This window comes from Taudactylus pleione, unplaced genomic scaffold, assembly GCF_031769625.1.
Source record: "Taudactylus pleione unplaced genomic scaffold, aTauple2 ptg000619l, whole genome shotgun sequence".
In the NCBI taxonomy this organism is placed as follows: Eukaryota; Metazoa; Chordata; class Amphibia; order Anura; family Myobatrachidae; genus Taudactylus; species Taudactylus pleione.
In genome coordinates this window covers 5,043,016-5,058,508 of record NW_028285021.1, presented here as the reverse complement: position 1 = coordinate 5,058,508, position 15,493 = coordinate 5,043,016, and the positions used below count along the sequence as shown (strand labels likewise).

Here is a 15,493-nt window from a genome sequence, read left to right as displayed (position 1 = left end):
ATCGGGAAGCGGTCGCTCACTCTCTGCGAATAGACTGCCCAGCAGAGTGAGTGACAGGGGAAGCAGTTTGTGGGTGGTGACAGGGGCAGGCCACTAGAAACGGGGGAGTGGAGGTGCAAATGCAGGCGTGCCTGAGCGTCTCAATGCCATTTCAGAGGCAGCGTCATAGTACACGTCAATTGTATTTCACACTGAAGTGATCGCAGTGCTTGCGGCAGGGTATAGTCAACCTCAAGCGCGGCATTTGCTTCAAATGGTACTCGATGTACCGATGGTTACATACACTTCCTGGAGATGAGGTGCGCAAGTAGGTGTCTTCAGACAGGCTGGTGGGCGTCTACATACACAAAGCAATCGCACGCCAGGATATAGTGGGCATGCTTGTGCCTTGCTGTGGGTTCGCCTGCCGCCAAATTAGCATATGTTGGGTGCGAGCGTACACATCTATTGAGCGCCTCCGAATCAAGCCATTAGTCTGTTAAATTGAAAGAAAAGTTAATTAGTAAAGAGATGATAAGCTCTATGAGCAAGGCACACTCTCCTTCTTTGGTCTTGGACAATTCCACCTTATCCACCTGTTTGTTTTGGCAATAGGCTTATGTCCTCTGCAACTTGCCTAGTACGTCTTTTGTACTATGCATAATTTCTTAGCATTTATGCTTCTTGAATGCCTTGTATTTTGGACCTGTGTGTTTTATGCACTATGCTGTATTTCTCCACTGAAATACACTATATATGTATTTTGTCAGCACTAATCTATATATGTATTTTGTCAGCACTAATTTTACTGTGAGGTGAGCTAATAGTGAAAGGAGTATTGCAGTAGTTCTTGTACCACCACACAGCATGGTGAAGCTTTCACCGTCAGCAGCCTTTGATGGATAGGGAGTAGCCCTATCGCCAGCGAAAACGGATATGGCTTCTCCAAATTTCATTAATAGAGTCCTTGATGAGTTTGGGGAACCCCGATTCAGACCATTGTGCCAGACCATTGTGCCACTGCGGCCATTTTCCCGGTGACCTGTGTATACACTATAGACTCTGGGCACACTCTAGTGCCCAGAGTCTATAACTCCGGCGCTGGCCGCGCACAGCTCAGTGCGCTGCCGGCCACGGGGGCGGAGAGGAGGGGGCCTGTGTCGGAGACTGCACACAGGCCCCCTCCTCTCTAGAAACACCCCTGTATGTAGCCTATCCTATCCAAGTGAACACGGGCCCAAAGCACCTCTCCCCCCACCCCTTACTGTCTGCGTGCATGCTGCCACACCTATTTCTTGCATTGATGATGTCAATAAATTTGTTTTTTGTTATTGCTCAGCTATAACTTGACGGATCAATATGAAACAAAATGCAGGTTATCTCTATGAGTTTCCACAACAGAATGATGCACTTTTCATTAAAATCGGTTCAGTAGTTTTTGCGTCAACTTGGAGTAAACCAGAGACACAACATTCTTATTCTATTAGTATATTTATATATATATATATATATATATATATATATATAAAATGACAGATGTGCGCGTTCGGTTTTACTCGGCTCTTTTCGCCAAAATTATCGTAAGTTCGGATTAGTACGGATTTATTTTATTGGCTATACAAAACATGTGATAGCCGACAGCCAATGAGATGCCGTTTTTGAGATCCCAACATATCCGAGTAAAACCGAACCCGCACATCTATTTATATATATACTTATTGCTGTGTGTGTGTATATATATATATGTATATATATATATATATATATATATATATTAGGGGTGTGCACCGGCCACTTTTCGTGTTTTGGTTTTGGATCTGGATCTTTCTTCGTGTTTTGGATCTGGATTGGTTTTGCCAAAACCACCCTTCCGTGTTTTGGGTTCTGGGTTTTGTGTTTTGGATCTGTATTTTTTTGAAAAAAAGCATAAAAACAGCTTAAATCACAGAATTTGTGGGTTTTTCTGCTCCTATGCAATTATTAACCTCAATAACCTTCATTTCCACTCATTTCCAGTCTATTCTGAACACCTAACACCTCGCAATATTGTTTTAATGGTCAAAAGGTTGCACAGAGGTAGCTGGATGACTATGCTAAGAGATACGAGTGGGCGGCACAAACACGTGGCCCATCTAGGAGTGACACTGCAGTGGCAGACAGGATAGCAGTTTGAAAAACTAGGCCCCAAACAGTACATACTGCAAAGAAAAAAAAGAGGTGCAAGATGGAATTGTCCTTGGGCCCTCCCACCCACCCTTATGTTGTATAAATAGGACATGCACACTTTAACAAACCAATCATTTCAGCGCCAGGGTCTGCCACATGACTGTGGCTGAAATGATTGGTTCGTTTGGGCCCCCACAAAAGAAGCTGGCAATTAATGTGTCCCTGCACAAACTGGCTCTATGGAGGCAAGATGTCGTCCTCATCCTCCTCATCCACCGATTCCTTGTATAAAACAGGAAAAAGGGATTTAGGTGTCCCTGGACTGCTTACGGTCTTAGCCAAAGTTTCTGAACTTGACAGTAACTTTTTATAAACGCGCTGCAGGTGCCGTATAAGGGAGGATGTTCCTAGGTGGTTAATGTCCCTACCCCTACTTATTTCACCTTTACATATGGTACATATGGCAAGACAGTTGTTGTCCGGATTTGGATAGAAATATTGCCAGACCAAAGAGGTGCAATGTTTGGTCTTCTGCCCAGGCATGACCGTGATGGGCTTTTTCATCCCACGGACAACAACTGTCTCTCCCGGAGCCTGATTTAAACAAACCACATCACCATCAGAATCCTCCTCGCCAACTTCCTCCTCAGTGCCAGCTACACCAGTATCCTCATCCTGTTGTACTTCAACAGTGACATCTTCAATCTGCATATCAGCAAGTGGACTGTGGGTGCTCCTTTCAGCACTTGCAGGGGGCGTGCAAATGGTGGAAAGAGCCACCTCTTCCCGTCCAGTGCTGGGAAGGTCAGGCATCGCAACCACCACCACACTTGGACTCTCCTTGGGGATTTGTGATATCTTCTTAGAACGCACAGTTCTTCGCTGTGCTTTTGCCAGCTTAACTCGTTTGATTTTTTTAGTGGGAGGAGGTCTTCCATCGTCATGTGAAGCTGAACCACTAGTCATGAACATAGGGAAAGACCTTAGCCATTCCTTGCCACTCCGTGTCATAAATGGCATATTGGCAAGTTTACGTTTCTCTTCAGATGATTTAAATGTTTTTTTTAAGGTCATTTTCCTGAACTTTGTCATTTGGGATTGTATGTGGCTTCTACTATGACATTGGGCATCGGCCTTGGCAGACGACGTTGATGGCATGTTATCGTCTATGTCATGACTAGTGGCAGCAGCTTCAGCACTAGGAGGAAGTGGTTCTTGATCTTTTTCTATTTTATTTTTATCGGAGAAAGTTTGGTCCTCCATTTATGTTATATCGATTTGATATATACGTGTGGCTAAGGCGCACACAAACACATAAAATATTTTTTTATTTTTGCTGGAGAGTAGTGCACTTTGTGGGTTACACCACCCTTTAAGAAATGAGCCAGCCGGTTCTTTACTTATGGGACACAGGCGCACGCTTGGCGCTGCTCCTTTGTTGATGCACGTGCGGCTACTGCGCACACAATTCACAAACACAGAAAATATTTTTTTATTTGGTTTGGAGTGTACTTTGGGGGTTACAGCACCCTTTAACGGTCAAGCCAGCCGGCCCTTTACTTATGACACAGGCGCACGCTTGGCACTACTTTGTTGATGCACGTGCGGCTACTACGCACACAATTCACAAACACAGAAAATATTTTTTTATTTGGTTTGGACTGTAGTGTACTTTGGGAGTTACAGCACCCTTTAACGGTCAAGCCAGCCGGCCCTTTACTTATGACACAGGCGCACGCTTGGCACTACTTTGTTGATGCATGTGCGGCTACTGCGCACACAATTCACAAACACAGAAAATATTTTTTTATTTGGTTTGGACTGGAGTGTACTTTGGGGGTTACAGCACCCTTTAACGGTCAAGCCAGCCGGCCCTTTACTTATGACACAGGCGCACGCTTGGCACTACTTTGCTGATGCACGTGCGGCTACTGCGCACACAATTCACAAACACAGAAAATATTTTTTTATTTGGTTTGGAGTGTACTTTGGGGGTTACAGCACCCTTTAACGGTCAAGCCAGCCGGCCCTTTACTTATGACACAGGCGCACGCTTGGCACTACTTTGCTGATGCACGTGCGGCTACTGCGCACACAATTCACAAACACAGAAAATATTTTTTTATTTGGTTTGGAGTGTACTTTGGGGGTTACAGCACTCTTTAACGGTCAAGCCAGCCGGCCCTTTACTTATGACACAGGCGCACGCTTGGCACTACTTTGTTGATGCACGTGCGGCTACTGCGCACACAATTCACAAACACGGAAAATATTTTTTTTATTTGGTTTGGAGTGTACTTTGGGGGTTACAGCACCCTTTAACGGTCAAGCCAGCCAGCCCTTTACTTATGACACAGGCGCACGCTTGGCACTACTTTGTTGATGCACGTGCGGCTACTGCGCACACAATTCACAAACACAGAAAATATTTTTTTATTTGGTTTGGACTGGAGTGTACTTTGGGGGTTACAGCACCCTTTAACGGTCAAGCCAGCCGGCCCTTTACTTATGACACAGGCGCACGCTTGGCCCTACTTTGTTGATGTACGTGCGGCTACTGCGCACACAATTCACAAACACAGAAAAAATATTTTTTTTTTTAGCACTTGGGGGGAGCACCCCTGACGGACAGAGCACCCCCTGGACAACACTACAGCACCCCTTTAGGACTGGGACACTGCACAGGACTTTGGAGTGGATACAGCCCCTATGGACAACTGACTGCACAACACAGTCCAGCCAGCCCCTATGGCCTTTGAAGTAGTGGACACAGCCCCTATTAACAACAGCAGCACAGCACAACACAGCCAGCCCCTATGGACTTTGAAGTAGTGGACACAGCCCCTATGGACAACAGCAGCCAGCGCAGCACAGCACAGCACAACACTACTCTGCACTACACTACACTACACAGCCCAGCCAGCCCTAACTCCCACCCTCCCTCTTCACTGTCCACAGCCGAGTGAGAAAATGGCGCCGACGCGGGTACCTTATATAGAGTCCCAAACCCGCGAGACTCGGAAGGCGGGATGATGACGTTTTGCCTCGATTTCAGAATCTGAGTCAGGCGGGAAAAGTCGAGCCTGACTCGGATCTGCCTCGGATCGGGGGGGCTCGGGGGGGTTCGGATTTCAGAAATCCGAACCCGCTCACCCCTAATATATATATATATATATATAAATGTAAGTTTATAAAGTTGCGAGGCTTACCCGCCTGTCAGCTAACCACAATAACACAGAAACACCCACATCATCGTCGCAAAGTCAAAGAGCACCTAAGACATCTGTGGCCAGGATTCAGCTCTGTTCCCCCTGCAGCCCAAATCCATCCTGACCTTTCCCTCTGCCTTGGCTCTGGTGGTCTGGTGAAACAGTCTTGCAAGATGATGACGCAACATCTCGCAAGACTTAGTTGCAATGAAACTCTGCGCTGGCCGTTGTATAATGAGCAGCCGAGGAGGACCAGACCTGAGGCAGCAAAAAGCTGTATTCCTAGATCCCGGGACCAACTGTTGGGACAGTGGCCCTCATTCAGAGGCGGTCAGAGGATGCAAGCGGTCGCTCAGAAACTGGGGTAGGGTCTCACTTGTCGTAAGCCCCGGAGAGCTTCTGGCTCTGTCAGAGCTGAAAGCTCTCCACTGACATCACTAGTGATGTCAGTGGGGCCTCCCCCAAACGGCAGGCGTTCCCATGGGAACGCCTCCGTTTGGGCTGCCATCCCCCTGGCCCGCCTTCCAAACGGGGCGAGCTGTCAATCAACATTGACAGCTCGCCCCCTTTGGAAAGAGACCCACTACGACCGGCGCTGTCGGTCGCAGCGGGTCTCACGCATGCGCACGAAGGAGCCGGCTCCCTCGTGCGCATGCGCACTGGACAAACATCGAGGCGGCCGTGCGGTCGTAGATTGTACGGCCGCCTCTGAATGAAGCCCAGTGTGTGGAGACTCCATGGTGTCATAGAGTCTCCCTGAAATAGTAGCAACCTACCTGACTCCCTGAAGAGCCTATCAATCTCCCTGATTGCACCTCACCCCCATTATGTAGCTGTTATTTAGTTGGAAAAAGAGAAATCAGAGATATATACATTCAAATGGTACAATCAGTGCCATTTCCCTGTATTGGTTATAAGGTACAATGATGTATCAGTGTGTTTATATCAAGTAGATCTTACTGAGTATCAACTGCTGTTTTGGGGCTCCTTTACATTTGGAAGTAAGTCAGCTTTATGACAGGCCTCTCAGGCATACTTGCCAACTCTCCCTCATTGTCAGGGAGACTCCCTGAAATAGTAGCAATCTCCCTGTCTCCCTGAAGAGTCTAGCAATCTCCCTCATTTCGTCCTTACCCCCACTATGAAGCTGTTATATTAAAAAACAGAAATATATACATTCAAATAGGATCATTAGTGTCATTTCCTTGCATTGGTTATTATAAGGCACAATGATCCCTATGAATTTCTGAAAAGTATCAGTGTGTTTTCATCAACAACAGATCTTACTAACTGCTTTTGGGCTGGTTTACATTTGGATGTAAGTCATGTTTAGGACACGCCTCTCAGATTTATCAGTACACGCCCACTGTAACACGCGCTCATAGGTGCTGCTTTCACAATGTCCCTGAAATGCTTTTTTAAAAGTAGGCAAGTATGCTCTCAGGTGGAACAGTACACGTCCATTTTAACCCTGCGCTTATAGGTGTAGCTTTCACAATCTCCCTGAAATGCTTTTTCAAAAGAAGGCAAGTATGATGTTAATAAGCTATGGTCATCATTACCACAAAGTTGCTTGTGTGCCCCAGACCTTATATGTATATATCTTTCCTATCTACTTCTGGCTTTCTCTTTTCTACCATTACTTATTTTTGTTTTCTTTCTTTTAGCAGTACAGAATGCCTCTGTCAGTTCTTCCATTCTCCTCATCTTAGTATATTTACTCCCATTACTGCCACACTGACCGTTTGCTGTGTCTCAGCTATCCGTTTCCCTCCAGCACTTATATCAGTGCCACCTTTCCTCACCTCTGGTGACGGTGCCTACTTCAGCCATGTCTTTTCCTTTCTCTGCTGCCCCACATCTTCCGTATTATTATCTCCCTATTCTTTCTTCCTCTTCCATATTTCCATGGCCTACTTTTTCTATACTCCTTTCCCAGGAGCACTTTCTGTCCTGCCGCTTGTGACTAACTTCAAAGAGTGCGAGACGTACTGAGGTGGGACCCCCTCCCACACATAGCTTCCGCCACTCCCTCCAGCCCCCAACCATCACCATCCCCCGAGTATTAATTACCAGAAATCACGCCAATTAGTGCTGCTATGAGTTTATTCCTCATGCCTGGGGGAGCTTGTGTATACTGCACTGGGTATATATTTTATATACATATATATATATTTATTATATAACTCCCTGTTGCATCATGTAACAGGGTTGTCAGTTTATATCCTCAAAAGGCATTAAAGAGGCCATATTTTTCCGTGTCCATGCATCAGGATTACTTTGTTTAACCTATTTGATGGTCATTTAGAAATATTCCAAAAATCATCCCTGATTTACATTCACTTCATATTTCCGGCTGAAGATGCTGAAACACCAGGTAACCCCATGTTACAAGAGAGGATAATGATCTAGCTTCTTAATACCTTGTAAATGGAAAAAAAAAAACATTTTGTTTACAGTGGACAAGAACATTTCTCACTGGTGACCTAAGGTGACATAAACACCTTTTGCTGCTAGCTCTGTAATATACAGAGATTAGGTTCTAAAATTATTTTACCCTTGTGATTTTGATACTTTATAAGCTGTGCTCTGTTCTGGCTATTACATCTGGTTTTATTTTACAGAAAAGGCTCTTTTATAAAATAGCTGGATATCTCATATGTCTCTATGCCTTTGATTGCATTGAAAATTAACAGGTCCATTTATAATGTAGATGATGCTTTCCGTGGTCACGTGTTTACCAGATGAGCCCCATCGGTGACTTGTGTTAGTGATAATCAGTGATCGTCACTGCTAGCAGTATACTTTATTAAATAGGAAAAAAGGGCTATTCTCCACATGATAAATATGGCCCGTGTCATTTGTGTCCGAAGTTTAAACATGCCAAGGGATGCTTGTAAAATATAAATACAATATGCAGCTTGTGGTTGTCAGTTCAACAGCAGCGAGTCCTAGTCCCAGATGGCAGGGCATGTAGGGACATGAAGTTCCAGTTGTCAAAACTTGTTATACTACAAAAAACTAGTGCAAGTAAATTCAGATAATAGTGTTGGTGGCTGCTCTCACCAGCGGAGGGTTGGGGGCGGTGCGGTTGTATAGATGCAGATACAGGTGGATGATGGCATGGATTTGCTATCGCAGCTAGAATTATGTGCCACTCAGAATCAGGCCCTGTCACTCTGTTTATTTTTATATAACTACATTTTTATTCATTCATTTTTGTCTTTTCTTACAGGTCTTGTGAAACTTGGGGTCCACTGTGTCACTTGTCAAAAGGTCGCCATCAAAATTGTCAATCGAGAGAAGCTTAGTGAGTCTGTGTTAATGAAGGTAAGTTTTGAATGAAGTGAAAAGAACTGTTATATATATACTGTTTCTTTGATATATTTAAGTGCAAAACATATTGGGGCAGATGTAGTAAGCTCTGGAAAGTGATAAATTAGAAAGTGGTAAACTAGCAACCAATCAGCTCCTGTCTGTTTCAAACACAGCCTGAACTTGACAGTTAGAAGCTGAGCGGTTGGTAGTTATCACTTTCCAGAGCTTAGTACGTCTCCTCCTTTGTGCCCTAAGCTCCGACCATAAGTTGGCCACTCCTACTTAAACTTCTACAGATGTAAGTAGCAATAAGAAAACGGTTACACACTATAAATATACAGTCCCTCAGTGTACAGTGTAAAAGTGTAGCATGTGTTTGAGTTGGTCTCTGAGATGTTATGCTGAGCATTTAAAGCTAATTGACCATTACAGCTCCTGTTCAGACTTCAGACAGCAGTCATATTGTAAGCATGGCTGGTCACTCACTTCAGGCTTTGGGCTGTCATCTTGTGGAATAAGACTTATAGCCTGTTGGATCAGTAGCCAGTCACTACAGTGGCCAGTTAGCAGACACAAACAGTTTGTTAGTTGCAGCTAATCCAATTCATGAGCTCCTGACACTCATTTCCTGCTGCCTTTCATTGGATGGAAAAAACAGAATCATGAATGGTTGACCCAGCGCCAGCCCTGATCAATTTGGTGCCCTAGGCAAGATTTTAGTTGGTGCCCCTTAAATTGCAGGTAATACCACCTCAAAGCATTGTGTCAAATCAGCGGTTGGTGCAGGTCACGTTGCTGGGAGAGGTCACATGATCTATTGGAAGATCCTGAGTTTGTCTCCTCATTTGTGCTGACGTAGTGAAGTGACGCCCAAAGAAGCCACCAGCAGATGTGATATCTCACAGCAATATTTGAAAGAAGGCTACAGATAGAAGTACTTGATGGAAGGCTACACGTAGAAGTATTTGGTGAGAGGGTAATGATAGCAGTATTTGGTGTGAGGCTACAAGTAGAGGTATTTGGTGTGAGACTGCAGGTAGACATATTTGGTGTAAGGCTACATGTAGACGTATTTAGTGTGAGGCTACAGGTAGTAATATTTGGTGAGAGGCTACAGGTAGAGGTATTTGGTGTAAGGCTACTGGTAGAGGTATTTGGTGTGAGGCTACAGGTAGCAGTATTTGGTGTGAGGCTACAGGTAGAGGTATTTGGTGTAAGGCTACTGGCACAGATATATGGTGTGAGGCTGCAGGTAGTAGTATTTAGTGTGAGGCTACTGGTAGAGGTTTGATGTAAGGCTACTGTTACAGATATATGGTGTGAGGCTACAGGTAGAAGTATTTGGTTTGAGGCTACAAGTAGAAGTATTTGGTGTGAGCCTGCAGGTAGAAATATTTGGCATAAGGCTGCTGGTAGAAGGCTACAGGTAGATGTATTTGGTGAGAGGTTATTGGTAGAAGTATTTGGTTAGAGGCTTCAGGTAGAAGTATTTGGTGAGAGGTTAATGGTAGCAGTATTTGGTGTGAGGCTACAGGTAGAGCTATTTTGTGTAAGGCTACAAGTAGACCTATTTGGTGTAAGACTGCAGGTAGAAACATTTGATGTAAGGCTACAGGTAGAGTTATTTGGCGTGAGGCTCCTGGTAGAAGTATTTGGTTAGAGGCTACAGGCAGAAGTATTTGGTGAGAGGCTAATGGTAGCAGTATTTGGTGAGAGGCTACTGGTAGAACTATTTGGTTAGAGGCTACAGGTAGAAGTATTTGGTGAGAGGTTAATGGTAGCAGTATTTGGTGTGAGGCTACAGGTAGAGCTATTTTGTGTAAGGCTACAAGTAGACCTATTTGGTGTAAGACTGCAGGTAAAAACATTTGGTTTAAGGCTACAGGTAGAAGCATTTGATGTAAGGATACCGGTAGAGGTATTTGGTGTGAGGCTACTGGTAGAAGTATTTGGTGAGAGTCTACTGGTAGAAGTATTTGGGGAGAGGCTACAGGTAGAAGTATTTGGTGAGAGGCTACTGGTAGAAGTATTTGGTGAGAGGCTACTGGTAGAAGTATTTGGTGAGAGGCTACTGGTAGAGATATTTTGACCTATTTGGTGTAAGACTACAGGTAGAAACGTTTGGTTTAAGGTTACAGGTAGAAGCATTTGGTTAAAGGCTACTAGTAGAAGTATTTGGTGAAATGCTACTGGTATAAGTATTTGGTGAGAGGCTAATGGTTGCAGTATTTGGTGTGAAGTTACAGGCAAAAGTGTTTGGTGTAAGGATCCAGGTAGTCATATTTGGTGTAAGGCTACAGGTAGACCTGTTTGATGTAAGGCTACAGGTAAAAGCATTTGGTTTAAGGCTACAGCTAAAGGCATTTGAGAATCTGGCTACTTGTCTCAGTTGAGTTCAGTGCTGGGGTTTGTAACGACTGCACATGAAACATGTGTGATTGGATTGTGGTCTGTACAAGTGGGTCATGATTAGATAAGGTCAGGGCATGACAATTTTGATGGACTTTTCTCTGTACATGATTTAATTTGCTAGATGTCAGCCTTTGAAACTCCAGACGAGAGAGCCAATCACAACTCTCTAATGTGCAAAATACCTTTCACAAGTGATTGGCTTATCTGTGATCTGTGACGTGTCTGCAAATAAGAATGTCAATGATTTAATCCCCTGCCTATGAGAGAGCTGTGATTGCTTGTAACTGATTTTATGTGACTAGTGGACTGCAGCTTCCCCTAAGGGGGTTGTGATGAGCTATAAGCCCACACATTAAAGGGATGTGACTGATTAGGAGAATAAACAAAAGAGTATTATAATCGGTGTTCCATTCTGATGCCCTCGGTGCTCAGCTGACAATAACCATCCTTGGCGTCATCCTGAATATATGGTACTAAAACAACAGCGGACATACTGATGCCTAATGGTGCCTCTGGTAAGAACAGATGGGAGACCAGACAAGCTTTCCAAGTTGGACTTTATGACACCATAGATCATTTGCATTTATATGTTAATTTAGATTTATATCTAAAAATTAAATGGTGACTGTTTCACCCAGTACTTTTACACCCTTTCACTCCAAGTCTGTGCCTCAAAATGTGTAATGTCCTGCAAGATAAAAAGAAAACTCCACAAGAAGCCTCAAAGTTAATCCAATAAAGTAACCTCTAGCAAACGACGCAGAATACATATAGATGAGTAAAGGGCTCCATACATCTGCCGGCAAATTCATCGGTCCCCCAATCGGAAATACCAGCCGGCTGCCATTGATGGTCACCGATCCATCAAGCAATTGGTGAAATTCTACATGCTAGAAAACCCAGATTTGCTGATCACGATCATGTTTTGATCGTGATCAGCAAATCAGTCAAGTCCAACATGTTGGATTTCACCGATGCCCAACCCTGGGGTCTGGGGTTCAGTGAATTAGCCCAATACATCGCTTATGTATGGGGGCCTTAAGGCAATAACGAGGTGCACTAGTACACTTCTCCAGTACAGCAGAATGGGGGTAAATGGAGAGCAGAATCATAGTGCACTACTGGCAATAACTTGGGGAATAGATATTAGGTTACTAACATATACAGAATGGATAGACAGACTTGCTATGGAGGTAAGCCTTAATATGCATCCAGATACAACAGTCTTGCCGTGCCCAGACTGGCATTAACTGCAACTGAGTTGGATCATTGCTGCTGCTATGGAAACAGGGATTATCACTAAATTAGTATTTTATTAATTAAATTAAATGCAATAATCTTGAAGGAGCGTACACACATAACGATGTTAGTAACCAACAATTTTAGTGAACGATTTTCGTTCAGATTTTCCCTTGAAAAAGTGAACAAAAATCGTTCACTAAAAATCGTTGGTTACTAAAATAATGATTGATTTTTTAATCATGCATATAGTGAATGGAAATCGTTCATCGTTTATCATTCATTCTGCACAACATGAACGATTTTCTGAACAAAAATTGTTTGTTGGACAGTCAGAATGGACAATGAACTTCAAACTACAACGTGAGCACGCATGAACGATTATCGTTCATCATTCAGCTGAAATAGATGAACGATTTTACAAACGATTTAACAATAACGACGTCGTTATAGTTAAAGCGTTCAAAAAATCGATATGTGTGTACGCACCTTTTCACTTAATTTTACAGGGTTAATGTCCCAGCTTCCAAAAGAGCATTTTCAAGAGAAGTAAATGTTAAAACATTTAAAATACTTAAAATCTGCACTAATTAGAGGGTTCTTGTTGCTTAGCTTTATGACTCCCTTTCCTTTCCCCCGACCCCTTAGCTGGATGTTACTTTTATATACATTTAGGGCCTGACTCAGAGGTGCCTGCAGTGTTGATGCCGCACACAAGTGTCCCATGTTTTCAGTCTGCTCATGCGTCCGGTTCACACAGCACATGCGTCCCGAGGGAGGCAATTTCAGTGGACGTTCCTGATTGGCAACAGAGAGGTGGCTAGCTGGACGCAGGCATGTCACGGGCGCTGTGGTTAGCGACTGCGGAAAAACAGTTGCACTGACCTCGGCGCCATGTTCAGACAGAGAAATTGCACCCGCCATATGGTAGATGCAATCTCCGATGGTGCGACCTATGGCGTGTCTCATGATTCAGAGATGTACGCTAACCTGATGGTTAGAGCACATCTCCAAGTGTTAGAGGACTGCGCAGGATGTGTACTGCGCATGTGCAGCCCTCACTGCGAGACCGCTCGCAGTGCCTCCCAGTCGTAGTCTGATTGACAGGCTGCGGCATTTGGGAGGCAAAGCAGGGGAGAATGGGGCCATGTTGTCCCTGTTTTCCGAGACGGATGAGGCCAGGAACTGCGTCTGTGAATGGTCGTGATGGTGATCCCAGACTGCTACCTCGATCGCAGTGCTGGGATCGGAGATGCAGCAAGGAGGTGTCTGTTTCCTACAGACACCTCCTGCTGCACTAGCAATTTAGATGGATAGAATTACACAGCTGCTGTGTGCGGCTATACAATTCCGTCCATCTATGAATCAGGCCCTAAAACCGCTGCTGGTGGGAGTCTTTTTATGGAGTCCATCAGCTGCAGCTGCGGCATAAAAAGATGCAGTCACGGCTGCGATAGTGTTAATTTCATATGCAATTTTTCTTACGTTTGTGCGAAATACTAATAAGCAGTGTGTGTGTGTGTGTGTGTGTGTGTGTGTGTGTGTGTGTGTGTGTGTGTGTGTGTGTGTGTGTGTGTCTGTGTGTGTGTGTGTGTGTGTGTGTGCAGTTGCAGAACTATGGGGGATAATGGAGGAACCTGCCGCCGGGCGCCAACACTGAAGGGGCACCTCTTCCATTACCCACAATATATTCACCCCACTTAGGGCTATTCTATATTAGTGCGTATGTGATAGATAGATAGATAGATAGATAGATAGATAGATAGATAGATAGATAGATAGATAGATAGATAGATAGACAGATAGATAATTAGACAGACAGATAGATAGATAGATGTTAATTAGATAGATAATTAGACAGATAGATAGATAGATAGATAGATAGATAGATAGATAGATAGATAGATAGATAGATAGATAGATAGATCGATAGATAGATAGATAGATATGTACCATACTTATTTTCCTTTTTTTTAGGGAGGGGGGCACCAAATTATAACTTGTCTCCCGTGCGCCTGGGATGAACTTACGCCACTGTGTGTGTGTTTCGGAGAGTATCAGTGTTGTATTTTCTGTCCTAAACAACTGTATGTGATTATTACTAATTATTTCCGCATAAAGAGCACTGACTGATAACACCGCGTTAGTTTGCAATGAAACTCAAAGCTTGTCGTGCTTCATAAATTGCTCGCAGTCATTATCCACATAGAGGTTTTTTGGGGACATGTAAGCTTCTGTAACAAGGAAAATGTTTGAGAAACCCATGGTTTCTCTGGTATTAACCCTTTGCTACTTAGTAAACAGCAGTAAAAGAGCCTTGTGCCATGGTTTACGCCAGCATCTTAGCTCCTCATCTCTTCTTAAATAGACCCTGAGGTACAGTAGATTTAATAAAGCTTCTAAAACAGACAAGTGGTGCTGTTGCCCATAGTAACTACTCAGATTCTGTCATGTTCTAGGATGCAATAGACGAATGATAGTTAGAATCTTTTTTAGACACTTATACCCTTAGTCTTTTAAATTATGATTCTAACCACACCATTAACCGTTTTTATGAAAGTAATCGCATTAATGCTAAGGGGACTGCTCATGATGTTAATTATCGGGGTCCGATAATTAACATTCTAATTCGAGGCACCGGAGCAATTCATGATTGCTCCGGCGCAGAGACAGCTGATCCGAAAATCAGCTGTCTCCCCAAACTGTTTCACTGCTCATTTCAAAGCAGTGACGCTAGTGCGAATGCGTGACCTACAGGTTACCCATGCACACATGAGCCCCAACATCCGGTGGAAGGAGCCAGACAGGGGCAGAGGGATCCAAAAGGAGCCCTCTTCGCCACCCGGGTCTCCTTCCCATAGGGAAGAAACGGGTTGGTAATCCGGAGCGAATGCTCCCACACTCAAGCTCTGAAAATATATTTTTGGACCTTGATAAATTCTGTCCCCATACTAGTGTATGGGGACAGCGGGCCATTCTGCCAGAGGAAGGTAAGCAGGAGATATCTGTGATACTAGTGTATGGGGACAGCGAGCCATTCTGCCAGAGGAAGGTAAGCAGGAGATATCTGTGATACTAGTGTATGGGGACAGCGGACCATTCTGCCAGAGGAAGGTAAGTAGGAGATATCTGTGATACTAGTGTATGGGTACAGTGGGCCATTCTGCCAG

General features: G+C 44.1%; 1 protein-coding gene across 4 annotated transcripts in view; it reads left to right on the top strand.

The window, feature by feature from the left end:
- Nucleotides 1-15,493, top strand: part of LOC148479670 (serine/threonine-protein kinase BRSK2) — a 179,293-nt gene that overhangs the window by 61,075 nt on the left and 102,725 nt on the right. For all 4 annotated transcript variants that reach the window (XM_088454563.1, XM_088454562.1, XM_088454561.1 and 1 more), the window contains exon 2: nucleotides 8,590-8,684. In XM_088454563.1, the coding sequence (XP_088310689.1) occupies nucleotides 8,590-8,684 (95 nt within the window). The remainder of the gene's footprint in view (nucleotides 1-8,589; nucleotides 8,685-15,493) is intronic.